The sequence below is a fragment of the Oncorhynchus mykiss genome, chromosome 2 (assembly GCF_013265735.2).
Source record: "Oncorhynchus mykiss isolate Arlee chromosome 2, USDA_OmykA_1.1, whole genome shotgun sequence".
Taxonomy (NCBI): Eukaryota; Metazoa; Chordata; class Actinopteri; order Salmoniformes; family Salmonidae; genus Oncorhynchus; species Oncorhynchus mykiss.
The window spans coordinates 97370295-97390085 of NC_048566.1; the positions used below are offsets into that span (position 1 = coordinate 97370295).

At 41.6% G+C, this 19791-nt stretch overlaps 1 protein-coding gene across 1 annotated transcript in view; it reads right to left on the reverse strand.

The window, feature by feature from the left end:
• Positions 1-17659, reverse strand: part of LOC110502515 (reelin-like) — a 298747-nt gene extending 281088 nt beyond the window's left edge. Inside the window, exon 1 of the mRNA XM_036960153.1 lies at positions 17111-17659. Coding sequence (XP_036816048.1) covers positions 17111-17357 — 247 coding nt within the window. The 5' untranslated portion in view covers positions 17358-17659. The remainder of the gene's footprint in view (positions 1-17110) is intronic.
• Positions 17660-19791: the final 2132 nt, after the last annotated feature.

Below are 19791 nucleotides of genomic sequence, written 5' to 3' on the forward strand. Positions count from 1 at the left end.
TGCTGTTGACTGGTTTGCTAAACAGCTCTCCCGCTATAGCTTTCTCCCCTCCTCTCTCCACCACTTGCTCTCTCCCTCTCCCTTATCTCTCTCTCCCTCTATAGCGTTCTCCCTTCGTTCTCCCGTGTCTCTCTCTCTTACTTTCTCCCCTCCCCTCTTCTCCCCTCTCTCTCACTTTCTCCCCTCCCTTCCTCTCCTCTCCTCTCCCTCTAAACAGTGTTCTGTCATGTGGTAGTGTTGCTTCCAATTGAGTGGCTGAGCGTTGTTTAGATTTCTATAGTGGAGAGGAACAATGAAATCTGGTCACACACACACACACACACACACACACACACACACACACACACACACACACACACACACACACACACACACACACACACACACACACACACACACACACACACACACACACACACACACACACACACACAGCATACCTTTGCCTGACTGCCACAGCAGGGGAGTGAGTGGCTCTCAAACCGTGCTTCACAATGAACCAACAACCCCCATGCCAGCACACAGAAATTGTCTCACAAATACATTTCTGCTCTATTCAAAAGCACATAACACACACACTGAAACTACGCAAACACTACACTCTTCCGCAGAATACATACAAATACACATTAAGTACACATGCGGTACACCTTCAGTAGACATGAAGTACACCTTCAGTAGACATGCAGTACACACGCAGTACACATGAAGAACACACGCAGTACACATGCAGTACACATGAAGAACACATGCAGTACACATGCAGTACACATGAAGAACACATGCAGTACACATGCAGTACACATGCAGTACACATGCAGTACACATGCAGAACACATGCATTAGACATGCAGTACACATGCAGTACACATGCAGTACAGATGCAGTACAGATGCAGTACGCATGCAGTACACATGCAGTACACGTGCAGTACACATGCAGTACACATGCAGTACAGATGCAGTACACATGCAGAACACATGCATTAGACATGCAGTACACATGCAGTACAGATGCAGTACACATGCAGTAGAAACGGATACAAAATAAAGCCCCACAATAATACAGTAGCACTTGTAAATACTGGAGCACTCAATTACATAGATCTAAGCTTTGATCTGAAATACAAACATCACAAATCCCAGATTCAGAAATGCATTAATTACTGCCACAGACACAATGGCAAACAGTCAACCCTTCTCTCCTCTCTTTCCTTTCCTCTGTATCCCCCTATTGCTCTCTCTCTCTCCTCTCCCCCCTCTCTCCTCTCCCCCTGTCTCTGTACTTGCTCTCTGCCTTTCCCTCTCTCTCTCTCTCCAACTGGCATTTCTCCCCCATCTCTCTCTCTCTCTCTCTCTCTCTCTTTCTCTCTTCTCTTTCTCTAAATTCCTTTCCCCCTCTATTTTTCTCTCGCTCTCTCCCTCTCTCTCTTTCCCTCTCTCTCTTTCTCTCTCTCTCTACCTCCCTTTTTCCAGCAAATCTCCATTCACTTGCCAAGGACACCACAGTGCCATTCCATTCCATCCACCATCCTTTTCCTTAACCCCCCCCCCCTCCCCCCCAACACACAACCCCCCTAAATATGAATTCAATATGTTTTGTTGGCATGGCCATGAACTCAAATAGCCATAGATTGTCTACGCTCTCCCCCCTCCGCCTCCCCCCCCTCCGTCTCTCTCCCCCCTTCGCCTCTCTCCCCCCTCCATCTCTCTCTCCCCCGTCCCTCCATCTCCCCCCTCCGTCTCCCTCGTCTCTCTCCCCCCTCCATCTCTCCCCCTTCTGTCTCTCCCCCCTCCGTCTCTCCCCCCCTCCGTCTCTCCCCCCTCCGTCTCTCTCCCCCCTCCGTCTCTCCCCCCGCCGTCTCTCCCCCCTCCGTCTCTCCCCCCTCTGTCTCCCTCCACCCTCTGTCTCTCCCCCCTCCGTCTACCTCCCCTCCGTCTCTCCCCCCTCCATCTCTCCGTCTCTCCCCCCTCCATCTCTCCGTCTCTCCCCCCCTCCGTCTCCCCCCCCTCCAAACGTCAAATTTCAAAGAGTTTAAGGTTAAGTTTAGACATTAATGCCGATTTTCTACGATTAGGCAACTCAGAATGGTTAAGGTAAGGGTTAAAGTTTAGGATTAAAAAAAAACACTGGATTCGACTTGAAAACTTTGAAATCAGAGGCAGATGCTTACGTTTATCTGCCAACTCTGTCAACAACATCCTAGCAAAAACCGGAAGGTAACAACGCTCACTGTTTCTCCTAGTGAGCGGTTTACACGTCATCTCCCGTCGCTCTCAGACATGGATGTCAGAGAGGGGCAGTCAGAGAGGTGATAAAACAGGTAGTCAGAGGGGTTAAAACAGGCAGTCAGAGAGGTGTTAAACAGGCAGTCAGAGAGGTGATAAAACAGGTAGTCAGAGGTGATAAAACAGGCAGTCAGAGAGGTGTTAAACAGGCAGTCAGAGAGGTGATAAAACAGGTAGTCAGAGAGGGTTAAACAGGCAGTCAGAGACGGTTAAAATAGGCAGTCAGAGGGGTTAAACAGGCAGTCAGAGATAGTTAAACAGGCAGTCAGAGAGAGTTAAACAGGCAGTCAGAGAGAGAGTTAAACAGGCAGTCAGAGAGAGTTAAACAGACAGTCAGGGAGAGAGTTAAACAGGCAGTCAGAGAGAGTTAAACAGGCAGTCAGAGAGAGAGTTAAACAGGCAGTCAGAGACGGTTAAAACAGGCAGTCAGAGGGGTTAAACAGGCAGTCAGAGAGAGTTAAACAGGCAGTCAGAGAGAGAGAGTTAAACAGGCAGTCAGAGAGAGAGAGTTAAACAGGCAGTCAGAGAGAGAGTTAAACAGGCAGTCAGAGAGAGAGTTAAACAGGCAGTCAGAGAGAGAGAGTTAAACAGGCAGTCAGAGAGGGCGTTAAAACAGGTACACTTCAGGTACAGTACAGAAGCTCTGTTCAGTCTGAATGTTTTTTACTGTGCCTGTTATCTATGAACCACAGCTCTGGATTGAAAAAAACAAAAACACAAGACTTGGATCTGTAGCTGACGTGGAGCTGTGCAACAGTCCCAGTACTCAGCGCTGTGAAGAATGGCTATGAAAAACAAAGAGAAAAAAATACATTTCCTTCAAGATGACCAAAATAAAGAGCTTTTTTTGCGTGTGAGTGTGTGTGTGAGTGCGTGCCTGTGTGTGTGTGTGTGTAAGTGAGTGTGTGTGTGAGTGAGTGCCGTGCGAGTGCGTGTGAGTGCTTGCCTGCCTGCGTGCACGCGTGTGTGTGTGAGTGCATGCGTGTGTGTGTGAGTGCATGCCTGTGTGCGTGCGTGTGAGTGCGTGCCTGCGTGTGTGTGTGTGAGTGCGTGCCTGTGTGCGTGTGTGTGTGTGTGCGTGCCTGTGTGTGTGTGTGAGTGCGTGTGTGTGTGTGTGAGTGCGTGTCTGTGTGCGTGTGTGTGTGTGTGCGTTCCTGCGCGTGTGTGTGTGAGTGTGTGTGTGAGTGCGTGTGTGTGTGTGTGTGTGTGAGTGCGTGCCTGTGTGCTTGTGTGTGTGCGTGCCTGTGTGTGTGTGTGTGAGTGCGTGCCTGTGTGCGTGTGTGTGTGTGTGCGTGCCTGTGTGTGTGTGTGAGTGCGTGTGTGTGTGAGTGCGTGTCTGTGTGCGTGTGTGTGTGTGTGCGTTCCTGCGTGTGTGTGTGTGAGTGCGTGCGTGTGTGCGTGAGTGAGTGTGTGTGTGAGTGCGTGCGTGTGAGTGCGTGCCTGCGTGTGTGTGTGTGTGTGTGAGTGCGTGCCTGCGTGTGTGTGTGTGTGTCTTCTTCCTCCAGCAGTATCTCGATCCCTCCACTTAGTCTATAAAAACGGCCTTATCTTACCGGGAGGTGAGAGGAGAGATAGCTATAAAGGTCAGGTCAGAAAAGCAATGAGTTTATATTTATATTTCATTTCATCCATACAGGCTGTGGAGCATAAAACCTATCAATAAACACCATTAAAAAGAAAATCTTATTTACAATGACAGCATATCCCCAGCCAAACCTTAACCTCTTTGATCTCTAGGGGCGCTATTTCATTTTTGGATAAAAAACGTTCCCGTTTTAAGCGCGATATTTTGTCACGAAAAGATGCTCGACTATGCATATTCTTGACAGTTTTTGAAAGAAAACACTCTGAAGTTTCAGAATCTGCAAAGATATTGTCTGTAAGTGCCCCAGAACTCATTCTACAGGCGCAACCAAGATGATGCGTCAACCAGGAAATGAGCAGAATTTCTGAAGCTCTGTTTTCCATTGTCTCCTTCTATGGCTGTGATTGCGCAAGGAATGAGCCTACACTTTCTGTCGTTCCCCCAAGGTGTTAGTAGCATTGTGACGTATTTGTAGGCATATCATTGGAAGATTGACCATAAGAGACTACATTTTCCAAGTGTCCGCCTTGTGTCCTGCGTGGAATTCGGTGCGCAATTGCCAGCTGCTTGTACTTTTCCATTTGATTGAGGGGAGAAACCATGCTTCCATGAACGATATATCATTGAAGAGATATGTGAAAAACACCTTGAGGATTGATTCTAAACAACGTTTGCCATGTTTTCAGTCGATATTATGGAGTTAATTTGGAAAAAAGTTCGCGTTTTGAGGACTGAATTTTCGGGTTTTTTTGGTAGCCAAATGTGATGTATAAAACGGAGCTATTTCTAATACACAAAGAATCTTTTTGGAAAAACTGAGCATCTGCTATCTAACTGAGAGTATCCTTATTGAAAACATCAGAAGTTCTTCAAAGGTAAATTATTTTATTTGAAGGCTTTTATGTTTTTGTTGAAATGTTGCGTGCTGGATGCTAACGCTAATGCTAACGCTAAATGCTACGCTAGCTAGCTACTTTTACACAAATTATTGTTTTCCTATGGTTGAGAAGCATATTTTGAAAATCTGAGATGACAGTGTTGTTTACAAAAGGCTAAGCTTGAGAGATGGCATATTTATTTCATTTCATTTGCGATTTTCATGAATAGTTAACGTTGCGTTATGGTAATGAGCTTGAGTCTGTATTCCTGATACCGGATCCGGGATGGGGAGATCAGAGAGGTTAACAACACTGGGCCAATTGTGCACCGCACTATGGGATTCCCCATCACAGCTGGTTATAATACAGCCTGGAATCGAACCAGGGTCTGTAGTGTCACCTCTATAACTGAGATGCAGTTCCTTGTTTGTTCCATTTGGTTATTTCTTGGTTGGTTGGTTGGTTGGACCCCAGACCTCAAAACCATAAAAGGCAATGGGTTCTATAACTGATTCAAGTATTTTTTGCCAGATCCTAATATGGATGTTGAATTGTATGTTCATTTTAATGGCGTAGAAGGACTTTCTTGCTTTGTCTCTCAGATTGTTCACAGCTTTGTGGAAGTTACCTATGATGCTGACATTTAAGTCGAGGTAGCTATAATTCTTGCTCTAAGGTAATGGTGTCTACGTGGAATATGTATTTGTGGTCCTGGGAGTTTGACCTTTTTTGGAACACCATAATTTTTTATCTTACAGAGATTTACTGTCAGGGCCCAGGTCTGTCAGGGCCCAGGTCTGACTGAATTTGTGCAGAAGATCTAGGTGCTGCTGTAGGTTGGGGACAGAAGCACCAGATCCTCAGCAAACAGTAGACATTTGACTTCAGATTCTAGTAGGGGTGAGGCTGTGTGCTGCAGACTGTTATAGTGCCCTCGCCAATTCGTTGATATATATGTTGAAGAGGGTGGGGCTTAAGCTGCATCCCTGTCTCACCCCACGGCCCTGTGGGAAGATATGTGTTATATATGTTGAAGAGGGTGGGGCTTAAGCTGCATCCCTGTCTCACCCCACGACCCTGTGGGAAGATATGTGTTATATATGTTGAAGAGGGTGGGGCTTAAGCTGCATCCCTGTCTCACCCCACGACCCTGTGGGAAGATATGTGTTATATATGTTGAAGACGGTGGGGCTTAAGCTGCATCCCTGTCTCACCCCACGGCCCTGTGGGAAGATATGTGATACATATGTTGAAGAGGGTGGGGCTTAAGCTGCATCCCTGTCTCGCCCCACGACCCTGTGGAAAGAAACATGTGTGTTTTGTTGTTGCCAATTTTAACTGTACACTTGTTGTTTGTGTACAGGGATTTTATAATGTTGTCTGTTTTTCCCCCCAACATCACTTTTTCATCAATTTATATAGCAGACCCTCATGCCTTTGTTTTGGTCTGTTTGTTTGTCAATTAGGCTGTGCAGGGTGAATACGTGGTCTGTCGTACGATAATTTGGGAAAAAGACAATTTGACATTTAATCGGTACCTTGTTTTCAGTGAGGAAATGTACAAGTCATTAATGTCAATATGGAGAATGTTCCCAAGGTTGCTGTTGACGCAAATCTCCGGGAAGTTAGTGGGGTGAAATGTGTCTCCACTTTTGTGGATTGGGGTGATCAGTCCTTGGTTCCAAATATTGGGGAAGATGCCAGAGCTTTTATTTAGTATACCATCAACACCACAGGCCTTTTTGGGGTTGGGAGGTTTGTATTTTGTCCTGTAGTACATTCAATGGGGGTGGCAGGTAGCCTAGTGGTTAGAGCGATGGGCCAGTAACCGAAATGTTACTATATCGAGTCCCTGAGCTGATAAGGTATCAAATATCTGTCACTCTACCCCTGAACAAAGCAGTTAAACCACTGTTACTAGGCTGTCATTGTAAATAAGAATTTGTTCTTACCTAACTTGCCTAGTTAAATAAAGGTTTTAAAAATATAGCCACGGGGTCAAATTTATCTCCACTTTTGTGGATTGTGCTGATCAGAGCTAAGGATGATGTTAAAGAGTTGTAGTATAGCCAATGGGAATTTTTTGTCTATATATTATATCATTTCATTGAGGATACCATCAACACCACAGGCTTTTTTGGGTTGGAGGGTTTGTATTTTGTCCTGTAGTTCATTCAATGTAATTGGAGAATTCAGTGGGTTCTGGTTGTCTTTAATAGTCCATTCTAAGATTTGTAGTTCATCCTGTACATGTTTTTGTTGTTTGGTCTTTGTTATAGAGACAAAAAGAGTGGAGAAGTGGTTTACCTATATTGGGTATGCAGCTCTTCATGTTTTTCTTGGTTTAGTGTTTTCCAATTTTACCAGAAGTGGTTAGATTCTATGGATTATTCAATTACATTGAGCTGATTTCTGACGTGCTCTTCCTTCTTTTTCAGTAGTGTATTTCTGTATTGTTTTAGTGATTCACCAAAGTGAAGGCTCAGCTTTTCTGGGTCTTTATGTTTTTGGTTAGATAGGTTTCTCAGTTTCTTTCTTAGGTTTTTACATTCTTCACCAAACCATTTTGTCATCGTTTTTCATTTTCTTAGGTTGTCTGCTTGACATTTTCACATTTGATAGAGAAGCTGAAAGGTTACAACTTCACAATTGAAATGTTTTTCCAGAAAGTTGAATTTGTTGCTGTCTAAATTTTTTTGGCTGGTTTCTAGACTACTTTCCTTCCATCTATAGCATTTATTCATACAGTATTTGATCTGATTGGGGTGTCAGTGGGCTTTGCTAAAGTAATCCACTGGTACTACTGCCAAGGGATGAGCTGTAGCTGTGCCTAACATACGAGTCTCCTCAAGCGGGGAGGGGGGATAAGTAAAGATCTTTGTCCTCTGCTCTTCATCAGGCAAGTGTGTACACTTCATCCTAAATGCACAAGGACTACCAAGCCTCAACCTGTGACTATCTCATTCCCCATTATGCTTCCATCTTCTTGGCTTACCCTTTTCCTCCAAATCTAAGTACTACCCACAATGAGCTGTCAAAATATGCCAAAGCATGCAACCCTCGTTCCCATATCCCCGTATCTGATCAGCTCAATCCAGCTCACACTGTCATTTAAATCTCCCCTACTCCTACTTCTCAACTCCGATCTCACACACACACAGCCCCAGTTGATTTAAATAGCTCCCTCCCTCCATACCCTCCCTCGTCCCTCCATACCCTCCTCCCTCTCTCCCTCTCCCTTCCTCTCTTTCCTTCCCTCTTTTTATATCTCCCTCCCCCTGGCATTTCTCTCTCTCTCTCTCTCTCTCTCTCTCTCTCTCTCTCTCTCTCTCTCTCTCTCTCTCTCTTTTTCCCTCCCTCACTTCTTGTTCTCTCTCATTCAGTTTTTGTGATCTCTCCGTTAGTCAGTTTGTCCTGAGGATATAAAGCCACCTACACACTGAGGAGCGGGGCAGTGGGATCACACAACACAGAAAACACCAGCTAGCAGCTATCTCCGGCATCAGCTCATTCTCATAACAAATGTCCCACTTAACTCTGCATCAATACTTACATAAACACCCGTTTAAATCCATCCACCCGCCGCCCCACACAAACACAACACGGAACAGCTCTGCAGTGTCACAGCCAGCAATTCTACATAAATCCAAACACAGCACACACAACAGTCCCAAACAGTCGTATCTCATCCCAGCAAACCAAAAATTGGTTCAGTGAAAGTACAAAGAAAAAAAATGTTGGTCGCGGCAAATCTGTCCAAATGATTCTAGAATGTTTGTATAAAACATTTGCCTGTTGTTGCAAGAACATTCCTAGAACACATTTTGTTCTTTAAAGTTTCTCAGAATGTTTCATGAGGTTCTGGGAAATGTCTGGTGGGAACATTGTGGAGACATCATAAAACGATATGTTTACAAAACACAAAAAAAACTGTCCAGTTGTGCTGATGATTCTACGATGTTTCTTTTTAGGGTGAAAAAAAACATTCACCTGATCTTACAAGAACTTTCCCAGAATTAATTTAGTCAGTTCTTTAAAGGTTCCCATAACTAATTTAGTCAGTTCTTTAAATGTTCCCAGAACTAATTTAGTCAGTTCTTTAAATGTTCCCAGAACTCATTTAGTCAGTTCTTTAAATGTTCCCAGAATGTTTCTTTAGGCTGTTGAACATTATTGGGATATGACAAGAGAAAGGATCCCAAAACACTAAAACTATCCAGCTGTGATGACATTCATACAATGTTTAAGTTAGGTTGCACAGGACATTCCTATAATGTTGTAAGAATGTTTGACGGAAGACCTGGTTTAAATTCTTTAAAAGGTTCCCAGAAGATTTAACTGAGTTACGGGAATTGTATGGGATGTTGAAAAGAATATGGTTGTGATATTCACAAACGTTGCACAGAACATTCCCACAATGTTGCACAATTTCCATTATACTGTAAGTCTGTATTTTTATGAAGTTCATAGCATATTTTGTTTTTAGGTTTAAAATAACATTACATCGACGTTCACGCAATGTTGTCTTGGAGGTCCACAGAATATTTCTATAAGGGTTAGGAAGCGTTATATTTATTTTATTTATTTAACCTTTATTTAACCTGGAAGGGCTCATTGAAATTAAAATCTATTTTTCAAGAGAGCCCTGGCCAAGATAGACAGCACCAAGTCATTACAAAAAAATTACAGACAGACAACATGGAAAACTACAAGTAATCCAGTAAAAACCATTGAATTCACAAGAGTATAAAACAGCAAATTAAAAACATGGACAGGTCAGGGAATCAGCCTCAAAATCCTTCATCAGTGATTTAAAAACACCAATCGGGACAAGTTCTTAAATATATTTAAATTTGACTTAATATTACCACAACATTCTCAGCGTGCAAATGTGTCCTTAACTAGATTGGAATACATCCCCATTGAGTTTCTCTCCAGATTTAATTAGAATTTTGCATTTGAAGGCATTTTATTTTTTATAGACTTTAATCACACAAACATATTTTTTTTAATACACTTTATATGCTGACAATGTGCAGTTTGAACCTGTAATGTTTGGTTCCTAAGCCAGGTCGTTTATCCTCTGCACCAACAGAGAACCTCTTTCACGCTGTTGTTGTTGTTGTTGTTGTTGTTGTTGTTGTTGTTGTTGTTGTTGTTGTTGTTGTTGCATGTAACTATGGAAGTATGGTCAATGAGGAATTATGTGGTTCCTTTTTTATCCTTCTTAAGCATAACTAACCCATAACTAACCCATAACTAACCCATAACCCATAACTAACCCATAACTAACCCATAACCCATAACTAACCCATAACCCATAACTAACTCATAACTAACCCATAACCCATAACTAACCCATAACCCATAACTAACCCATCACTAACCCATAACTCATAACTAACCCATAACTAACCCATAACTAACCCATAACCCATAACTAACGCATAACTAACCCATAACCCATAACCCATAACTAACCCATAACCCATAACTAACCCATCACTAACCCATCACTCATAACTAACCCATAACCCATAACTAACCCATAACTAACCCATAACCCATAACTAACCCACAACCCATAACTAACCCATAACCCATAACTAACCCATAACCCATAACTAACCCATAACCCATAACTAACCCATAACTAACCCAGGGATATACTGGTAACCATCACTCCCCCCATCCTCTTTATGTGCCGTGTCGCAATATGGCTTAAAGACAACAAAATCAAGGTATTGGAGTGGCCATCACAAAGCCCTGACCTCAAGCCTATAGAAAATGTCTGGGCAGAACTGAAAAGGCGTGTGCGAGCAAGGAGGCCTACAAACCTGACTCAGTTACACCCGCTCTGTAAGGAGGAATGGGCCAAAATTCACCCAACTTATTGTGGGAAGTTTGTGGGAGGCTACCTGAAATGTTTGACCCAAGTTTAACAATTTAAAGGAAATGCTACCAAATACTAATTCAGTGTATGTAAACTTCTGACCCACTGGGAATGTGATGAAAGAAATAAAAGCTGAAATAAAATAAATAAATCATTCTCTGTACTATTATTCTGACATTTCAAATTCTTAAAATAAAGTGGTGATCCTAACTGACCTAAGACAGGGAATTTTTACTAGGATTAACACTTTATGCCACCAAAGTAGAGCTGCAGTTTAGTGGGGGGGGTTTCAATCTAATATGGCCAATCAGGACGCAGAATAGTTTCGGAGTTCCCATCCTCCTACTGCGTTTTTATTGTCGACCATTTTAATATTAATTAAATTTAAATCACAATCACAGTAAGTTACTTCATTATTACCCATAAATGATTTGATATTGAAATAAAAAAATATATATTTAAAATATGCATTGGACATTTAAATCAATAAATGATTATTCCATTGAACCATTAATTTGGTTTTTGTTTATTATGTATCATCATTTTTTCAAGAATTTGTGTTTTGATTGTTTTCTTATATACTGTGAATGTTCTGAGGCTGTATTTAAGAAGCACGGACATATTTTTATTTTTTTTAAACTTTATTTTAAACTGAGAGTTACAGTTAAAGTCAGAAGTTTACATACATACACCTTAGCCAAATACATTTAAACTCCGTTTTTATTATTCTTTTTTTTACAATTCCTGACATTTAATAAGCTTTTTCCAGATCTGCAGATTACAGGTTCAATTTAACAGATTATTTAACAATGTTTATTTTAATAAGACTAAATAATAATAAAGAAAACAGTGACATTTTGACTCAGATACCAGAAGAGAGGATGTCTTAATTTCATCCAGATGTATAAATACAGACATACAGAATGGACACTAACTGGAAGAAGAAAAAAAAATATTGTGTAAAAAGTGAAAGTTAAACTTTTCAGAAGGAACCAGGAGTAAAATATGACAGGAGGAAACATGCGTTTTAATTATTCATATTGTTAACCAATATAATTTCTACTTTAAAACGCATGCCATGGTTCCTCATGTCTTATTGATCTGAAAAACAAAAGTGATCGTAGATCAGCACTAGCAGGAGCATGGATTACCTGATTGTATGATTCAATGCTGTTCAAATGTCCTACGAAATTCAAATATGTGCCTATTCGTAATACCAATACATACGCCAATACTTGGGCTCCTGAGTGGTCTAAGGCACTGCATGTCAGTGCTAAAGGTGTCACTACAGACCCTGGTTCAAATCCAGGCTGTATCACAACCAGCTGTGATTGGGAGTCCCATAGGGTACTGCACAGTTATCTGGGTTTGGCCGGTGTAGGCCTTCATTATAAATAAGAATGTGTTCTTAACCTTTTATGACTAGGGGGCAGTATTTTCATTTTTGGAAAAAAAACATTCCTGTAGTAAACAGGATATTTTGTCAGGACAAGATGCTAGAATATGCATATAATTGACAGCTTAGGATAGAAAACACAAAGTTTCCAAAACTGTAAAAATATTGTCTGTGAGTATAACAGAACAGATGTTGCAGGCGAAAGCCTGAGAAAAATCCAATCATGAAGTGCCTCATGTTTTGAAAGCGCTGCGTTCCAATGTGTCCCTATTGAGCAGTGAATGGGCTATCAACCAGAATACTTTTTCTCCGTATTCCCGAAGGTGTCTACAGCATTGTGACGTAGTTTTACGCATTTATGTTGAAGAATACCCGTAGGCGGCTACATTGCGCCAGTGGTCACCTGATGCTCCCAGAGAGATTCTCGCATAAAATACAGAGGTAGCCATTACTCCAATCTGTCCTACTGAAAAACGAATTGTCCCGATGGATATATTATCAAATAGATATTTGAAAAACACCTTGAGGATTGATTATATTTTTCGCCGTTTTCGTGACTGCAATTTCCGGGCGATTTCTCAGCCAAACGTGAAGAACAAACTGAGCTATTTCGCCTACAAAAATAATATGTTTGAAAAAAAGGAACATTTTCTATCTAACTGGGAGTTTCGTGAGTGAAAACATCCAAAGCTCATCAAAGGTAAACGATTTAATTTGATTGCTTTTCTGATTTCCGTGACCAAGTTACCTGCTGCTAGTTGGACAAAATGCTATGCTAGGCTATCGATAAACTTACACAAATGCTTGTCTAGCTTTGGCTGTAAAGCATATTTTGAAAATCTGAGATGACCGGGTGATTAACAAAAGGCTATGCTGTGTCTCAATATATTTCACTTGTGATTTCATGAATAGGAATATTTTCTTGTAATATCTATGTCCGTTGCGTTATGCTAATTAGTGTCAGTCGATGACAACGGTCCCGTTCACGGGATGGGGTGTCACTAGATTAACTGACTTGCCTACTTAAGTATAATTTTTTTTAAATCAAATTATAACTAGGGATAGCCCACTTTTTTCATTTTTCGCCTAAAATGACATACCCAAATTGAACTGCCCGTAGCTCAGGCCCTGAAGCAAGGATATACATATTATTGGTCCCATTTGAAATGAAACAAGTTGAAGTTTGTGGAAATATGAATTGAATGTAGGAGAATATAACACAATACATCTGGTAGAAGAAAATACAAAGAAAAAAACTATTGTTTTCTTTTTTTTCTCCAACCATCTTTGAATTGCAACAGAAAGGTCCCACTTCCAGCCGTCACTCTGGTTGTAAATCCGACGGTGTCCACAAGATGGCAGCAGTGTATGTGCAAAGTTTCAGACGGATAACTTGAAGTATGAGCGAAATACATTACATTTAGTGTGAAGTCACCAAGCTACATTTGGGAAAATCTGCATTCATATTACATTTTTCTGCAAGAATATCGTCAAATCTGTATACTTGGACTTTGATTTAGCTTTTCCAGTATTAGCCATATTATAAGTTTAACATTTGCAGAACAAACAGTTTTCATAACTCTGAAAACTCTGAAAATTCTTATAATTTTTGTCCAAAAGGAAAAGGCATGCTGTCGGAAAAGGTTAGCAGCTACATTTTGCGACAGGTGCAGAGTTTCCCGTAAAGCCCAGCTCATTGGCTATCTAGCTATCTTTGTTTGACCCCGATTGGTGCTTATTTGACAACGTTAGAGTCGATCAAGTGTAGACCAGCCTCGTCATCGGCGTGCCATGAAGGCGTCGCTCTCTGACCAAATATGGTATCCTATAGGATATACTACACCCCTAATGATACAGTGAAGTCTGGTTACATTCTAGGATCTCTGAGGAATAAATACAAACGTGATTTGACTGGTTGAAACAACGTTTAGTTTTAGATTTTCACAGATTCCTTTCTTTGCAAATTGAACGTGTGGAAATACAAATTCGATCGTGCTATATGAACCTTTTCTTACAAAACGACACTTCATGTTATCTCTAGGACCCTTTGGATGATAAATCAGAACAAGATTTCAGAATGTTAGAAAAACATTTCACCTTCAGTGGTGAATTTATCAAACCTCTCGCGGTGAAAAAAAGTGTTTTGTTGTTAGGAGCTCTCCTCAAACAAAAGCATGTAATTTTTCTGCAGTAATAGCTACTGTAAATTGGACAGTGCAGTTATATGGGGCGGCAGGGTAGCCTAGTGGTTAGAGCATTGGACTAGTAACCGAAAGGTTGCAAGTTCAAATCCCCGAGCTGACAAGGTACAAAATCTGTCGTTCTGCCCCTGAACAGGCTGTTCCTAGGCCGTCATTGAAAATAAGAATTTGTTCTTAACTGACTTGCCTAGTAAAATAAATATTAACAAGAATTTAAGCTTTCAGCCAATAATACACTTATTGTTACTGTTGTTTCTCTAAAATCTGTGATCGTGACACAAGGCGCTGCATGATTTACAACTGTCCCTGTTGGCGGAACGCCTTTCCCTAATTAAATCTGAAGTGGAACATTTGTACACATTTGTGGTAATATATTAGCATTTTGTGTTGAACATATTTTGTGTTTTTGGGGAACTTGCTTCCACACTGTTCCCAAAACCTAACTAAATGTTCTGTGAACCTTTAAAGGAAAATGTCACCATTTTTCAACTTCCACTTTCAACTTCATATTCATCATCTCCATCGCTGACTTGCCTAGTTAAATGAAGGTTAAAATTTTAAAAAATTCAAACATGCAATTTTACCATTCTGTATGTTGAAGTGATGCTGAAGATGATGAATAATAAGTGGAACATTTGTGAGATTTCCCTTTAAAGAACTCAGAAAGGCTGTTCTGGCAAGATTCTTGCAACATCAAAGGAATGTTTTTTTTTTGCACCCTGATACAAATTCTATCTGAATGTCAGCACAACTGGACAGTTTTAGTGTTTCTGGAAACCTATCTCTTGTTATATACCCACAATGTTCCCACAAAACTAAAGAAACATTCTGGGAACCTTTAACGGACAGACAGTAATGTGTTCTAGGAACGTTCTCGCAACATAATGTGAATGGTCTTTTACACCCCAAAAATAACCTTTGTATGCTGAACAAAAAATATAAAAAACAACAATTTCTCTGATTTTATTGGGTTACAGGTCATATAAGTAAATAAGTCAATTTAAATGGATTCATTAGGCTCTAAAAAAAGGTAGGGGTGTGGATCAGAAAACCAGTCAGTCTCTTGTGTGACCGCCATGTGCCTCTTCAATGGCTGTGTGAAGTTGCTGGATATCGGCAAGAACTGGAACACGCAGTCGTACACGTCGATCCAGAGCATCCCAAACATGCTCAATGGGTGACATGTCTGGTGAGTATGCAGGCCATAGAATAACTGAGACATTTTCAGCATCCAGGAATTGTGTACAGATCCTTGCAACATGGGGCAGTGCATTATCATGCTGAGACATGAGGTGATGATGGCGGATGAATGGCCCGACAAAGGGAATCAGGATCTCGTCACCGTATCGATGTGCATTCAAATTGACATCGATAAAATGCAGTTGTGTTTGTTGTCCGTAGCTTATTCCTGCCCATACCATAACCCCACTGCCACCATGGGGCACTCTGTTCACAACGTAGACATCAGCAAACTGCTCACCCAAATGATGCCATACACTTACTTGGTCTGCGGTTGTGAGGCCGGTTGGACGTACTGACAAATTCTCAAAAAACTAAGTTGGAAGCGAATTATGGTAAAGAAATTAACAATCAATTCTCTGGCAACAGCTGTGGTGGATATTCACATGCCAATTGCACGCTCAATATAAACGTGTTGCATGACAAAGCTGCTAATTTTAGAGTGGCATTTTATTGTACCCAGCACAAGGTGCATCTGTGTAAGGATCATGCTGTTTAATCAGCATCCTTATATGCCACACCTGTCATTGTCTTGGCAAAGAAGAAATGCTCACTAACAGGAATGTAAACATCTTTTCTTTGCCCATTTTTTTTGAGAAAGAAGCTTTTTGTGCGTATGGAAAATTCCTGGGATCTTTTATTTCAGCTCATGAATCACGGGACCAACACTTCACATGTTGCGTTTATATTTTTGTTCAGTGTAGAATCATCTGCACAACTGGACAGTTTTTGTGTTTTTTGGTGTTTCTCCCTCCAAACTACAGTATTCTCACAACCTCAGGAAACATTCTGGAAACCTTTGAAGAACAGACAAAATGTGTTCCTGTGAACGTTCTCGCAACGTCAGGTGAATGTTTTATACAAACATTGTATAACATTAACATTCTTTGAATGTGTTTTGGACGTGATCATCCTAACGTCACATAAAATCATGAATGAAACTTAATGGGAATCTTAAATAATGTTCTGAGAATGTTCCCGGTTTACTGGGAAGTAAGTGATAACAATATGACATTTAAGATTAATAGTGATTTAGAATGGTAGTCCGAAATTCTTTTGTTCAAATTCGACTCATAAAATTGCAAAACAAATTCAACAAAATAACCAGAAACCGTGGAACAAAGCAGACAAACTTAATTCCTATTTAACATATGCAACATATGCAATGTGGAAACTGCCCTCCTAAATACAGCCAACCATAAAGTGACCTGTCTATCATTCAACTGTCAACCGTCCCTCCTAAATTCAGCCAACCATAAAGTGACCTCTCCTTCCATCTGTATGTTGGAAACATTCCCCACATTTTTCAAGAATTGCCAGCAAGAAATCTGCTTGAAAAACACTAAAATGTTCTACCATAGATGCACAACTATTTATTCTTAACTTAATAAAGACAATGATTTATATCAGCCATGCAAAAAAAAAATTATCCTCCACATTCAGACACACACAGTCAAACACTGCGGGGTAACACACACACACAGCGGGTCACATACACACAAGATGATCAAACAGTCTCCACTGGCTATACACATACATTCTCCAAAGAGTCTCCACCGGCTATACACATACACACTCACATCATTTTACTCTGGGTGTGTACCCTATCACTGTGTGCAGCCTAACTCACCTTGATACTCCTGTCCCGGAGTGTAGTGGGTGGGGTCCCCAGCGATCTGTAGGGTGAGGAGCACCTCTCCCCCTCCCTCTGCCACCCCGGACCCCTCCAGCTCCCCGTGGTGGGTACACAGGAAGAAGAAAGGGTTGAAGTGGGGGTAGAAGCCTGCCACAGGGGGACTCCCCAAATCCATACCGGCCGCCAACACCAGGGCCAGCAGGGCACAGCCGAGGGCACCCCCGAAAGAGGCCCGTGCCATCCCCCCCGTGAAGAACGAGGGAAAGAGGGAACGAGGGAGAGCTGGAGGAGGCAGAGTGAGAGTGGTGGTGCGTGGTGGACAGGTTGTCACAGATAGAGCTCCAGATGGCTTGAGGGCTGGAGTCAACTTGGAGAAAGAAAGTCCAGCTGGATGGGTGAGGTTACGTTCTAGAAGTGTGTGGATATATGTGTGTGTGTGGTGCTGGCTATAAGCAGACTGTTAGCACTCTGTTTCTGTGTTCCTCTTCTTCTTCTCTTCTCTTTCTCTCCTCTCTTCCGTCTACTCTGTGGGAGTTCAGAGCTAGTCTGTTCTGTCCTGCTCCATGGTTTAAATACCTCCTCCCCCCTCCCTCTGTTTCCCTCTCTCCTCCCCTTCACCCACCCCTCCCTCCCTCCCTCTCTCTCTTTCAGCTCCACACGTGCTATACGCTCTATGAGCTGGCCTCCCCCCTTCGCTCTCTCTCTCTCTCTCTCTCTCTCTCTCTCCTCCCATTTTTTCTATCAGTCAGTCTATCATTCTGCGATTTTCTCTCCAGCTCTTTCGCCCTCTTTCTCTCTATCTGTCTCACTATTCCAGCTTTCTCTGTTCTTCCTTTCTCTACACCTTGCTTTCTCTATTTCAGCCCTCTCTCTCTCTATCCCACTGTATCACTCCACCCAGCACCCTTCCATCTCTCTCCAGAGACCTTAGCTGTCTTATCGCTATGCATCGGTTGGTTTCTTTATCTCCACCATACAAGACATAGAGATCTCTGAGAGGAGAGAGAGAGATCCCAGCTTATTCACTCTTCTCTTTGTCTTTTCTCCATCCACTATCCAGCCTGTCTCCTCCTCTCTCACCCAGTATCACCCCTCCCTCCCCTCCATTAGCTCTTCCCTCCGTCTCTCTCAGCTCTCCCTCTCACTTAGTCCCCCTCCCTTCTGTCTGTCTCCATACTAACCCCCTCTTTCCACATCCCGCTCTCTCTCTGTCTCTATATCTTTCTCTCTGTCTCTATATCTTTCTCTCTCTCTTTCTCTCTGTCTCTATCGTTCTCTCTCTCTTTCTGTCTCTCTTTCTCTCTCTCTCTTTCTCTTTCTCTCTCTACCATTCTCTCTCTTTCTCTCTATATATTTTTTTCTCTACCTCAAAAACACACGGTCTCTTTTCAGTTCCACCAATTCCACATATTTTATTTTTCCTCCTCTTCCTCTCATTTATTTATTTGGGATTTCCATTAGAATATCCTTTTCCATGTGATTCTCCAACTTTCTCTCTTTTTACTGTCAGCCAGCACCCCCCCCCCCCCCCTTCTCTCTCTGCTCCCTCCCTGTGTTCTCTGTTCTACATTAACCCACCTCTACAGAGCAGAGAGACACCAGAGGCCGACAGTACTGTTTTCTAGCCCGTCTGTCTCTATAGGCTGACTTTCGAAATGATAGCTTATTCTCTCTCTCTCTCACACACACAATTTCAATTCAATTCAAGGGGATTTATTGGGAAACAAATGTTTACATTTGCCAAAAGCAAAAATGGAATAGCCAATAAACAAAAGGGAAACAAACAAGTGAAACATTTGTAAACATTACACTCACAAATGTTTTAAAAGAATATAGACATTTCAAATGTGTTGTAACAATGTGCAAGTAGTTGATGTATGAAAGAAAAATAAACAGATGAATATGAGTTGTATTTACAATGTTGTTTGTTCTTCACTGGTTGCCCTTTTCTCATGGCAACAGTCCACAAATATTGCTGCTGTGATGGTACACTGTGGTATTTCAGATATGGGAGTTTATCAATGTTTGATTTGTTTTCAAATTCTTTTTGTGTCTGTGTGATCTGTGGGAAATATGACATTTGGCACGAGGTTAGGAAGTGCAGCTCAGTTTCCACCTCATTTTGTGGGCAGTGTGCACATAGCCTGTCTTCTCTTGAGAGCCAGGTCTGCCTACGGTGGCCTCTCTCAATTGCAAGGCTATGCTCACTGAATGTGTAGATAGTCAAGGATTTTCAACGTTTTTGGGTCAGTCACAGCGGTCAGGTATTCTGCCATGCTGTACTCTCTGTTTAGGGCCAGATACCAATTCTAATTGGCTGTTGCTTGTTTGATTCTTTCAAGTCTGTCAAATAGTTACAGGGAAGTATTCACACCCTTGACTTATTCCACATTTTGCTGTGTAACAGCCTGAATTCAAAATGGATTAAATTGCCTTTTTTTCCCTTCTCAACCATCTACACATAATACCCCAACATGACAAAGTGAAAACATCTTTATTAAAAATGAATTACATAAATATCTAATTTACAGTTATGTAATGGTTAAATAAAAAAATAAAAACATAAGTATTCACTCCTGTTTGCAATGCCAATCAAAATTAAGGACAGGTGCATCCAATTTCCTTTAATCATCTTTGAGATGTCACTACAACTTTATTAGAGTCCACATGTGGCC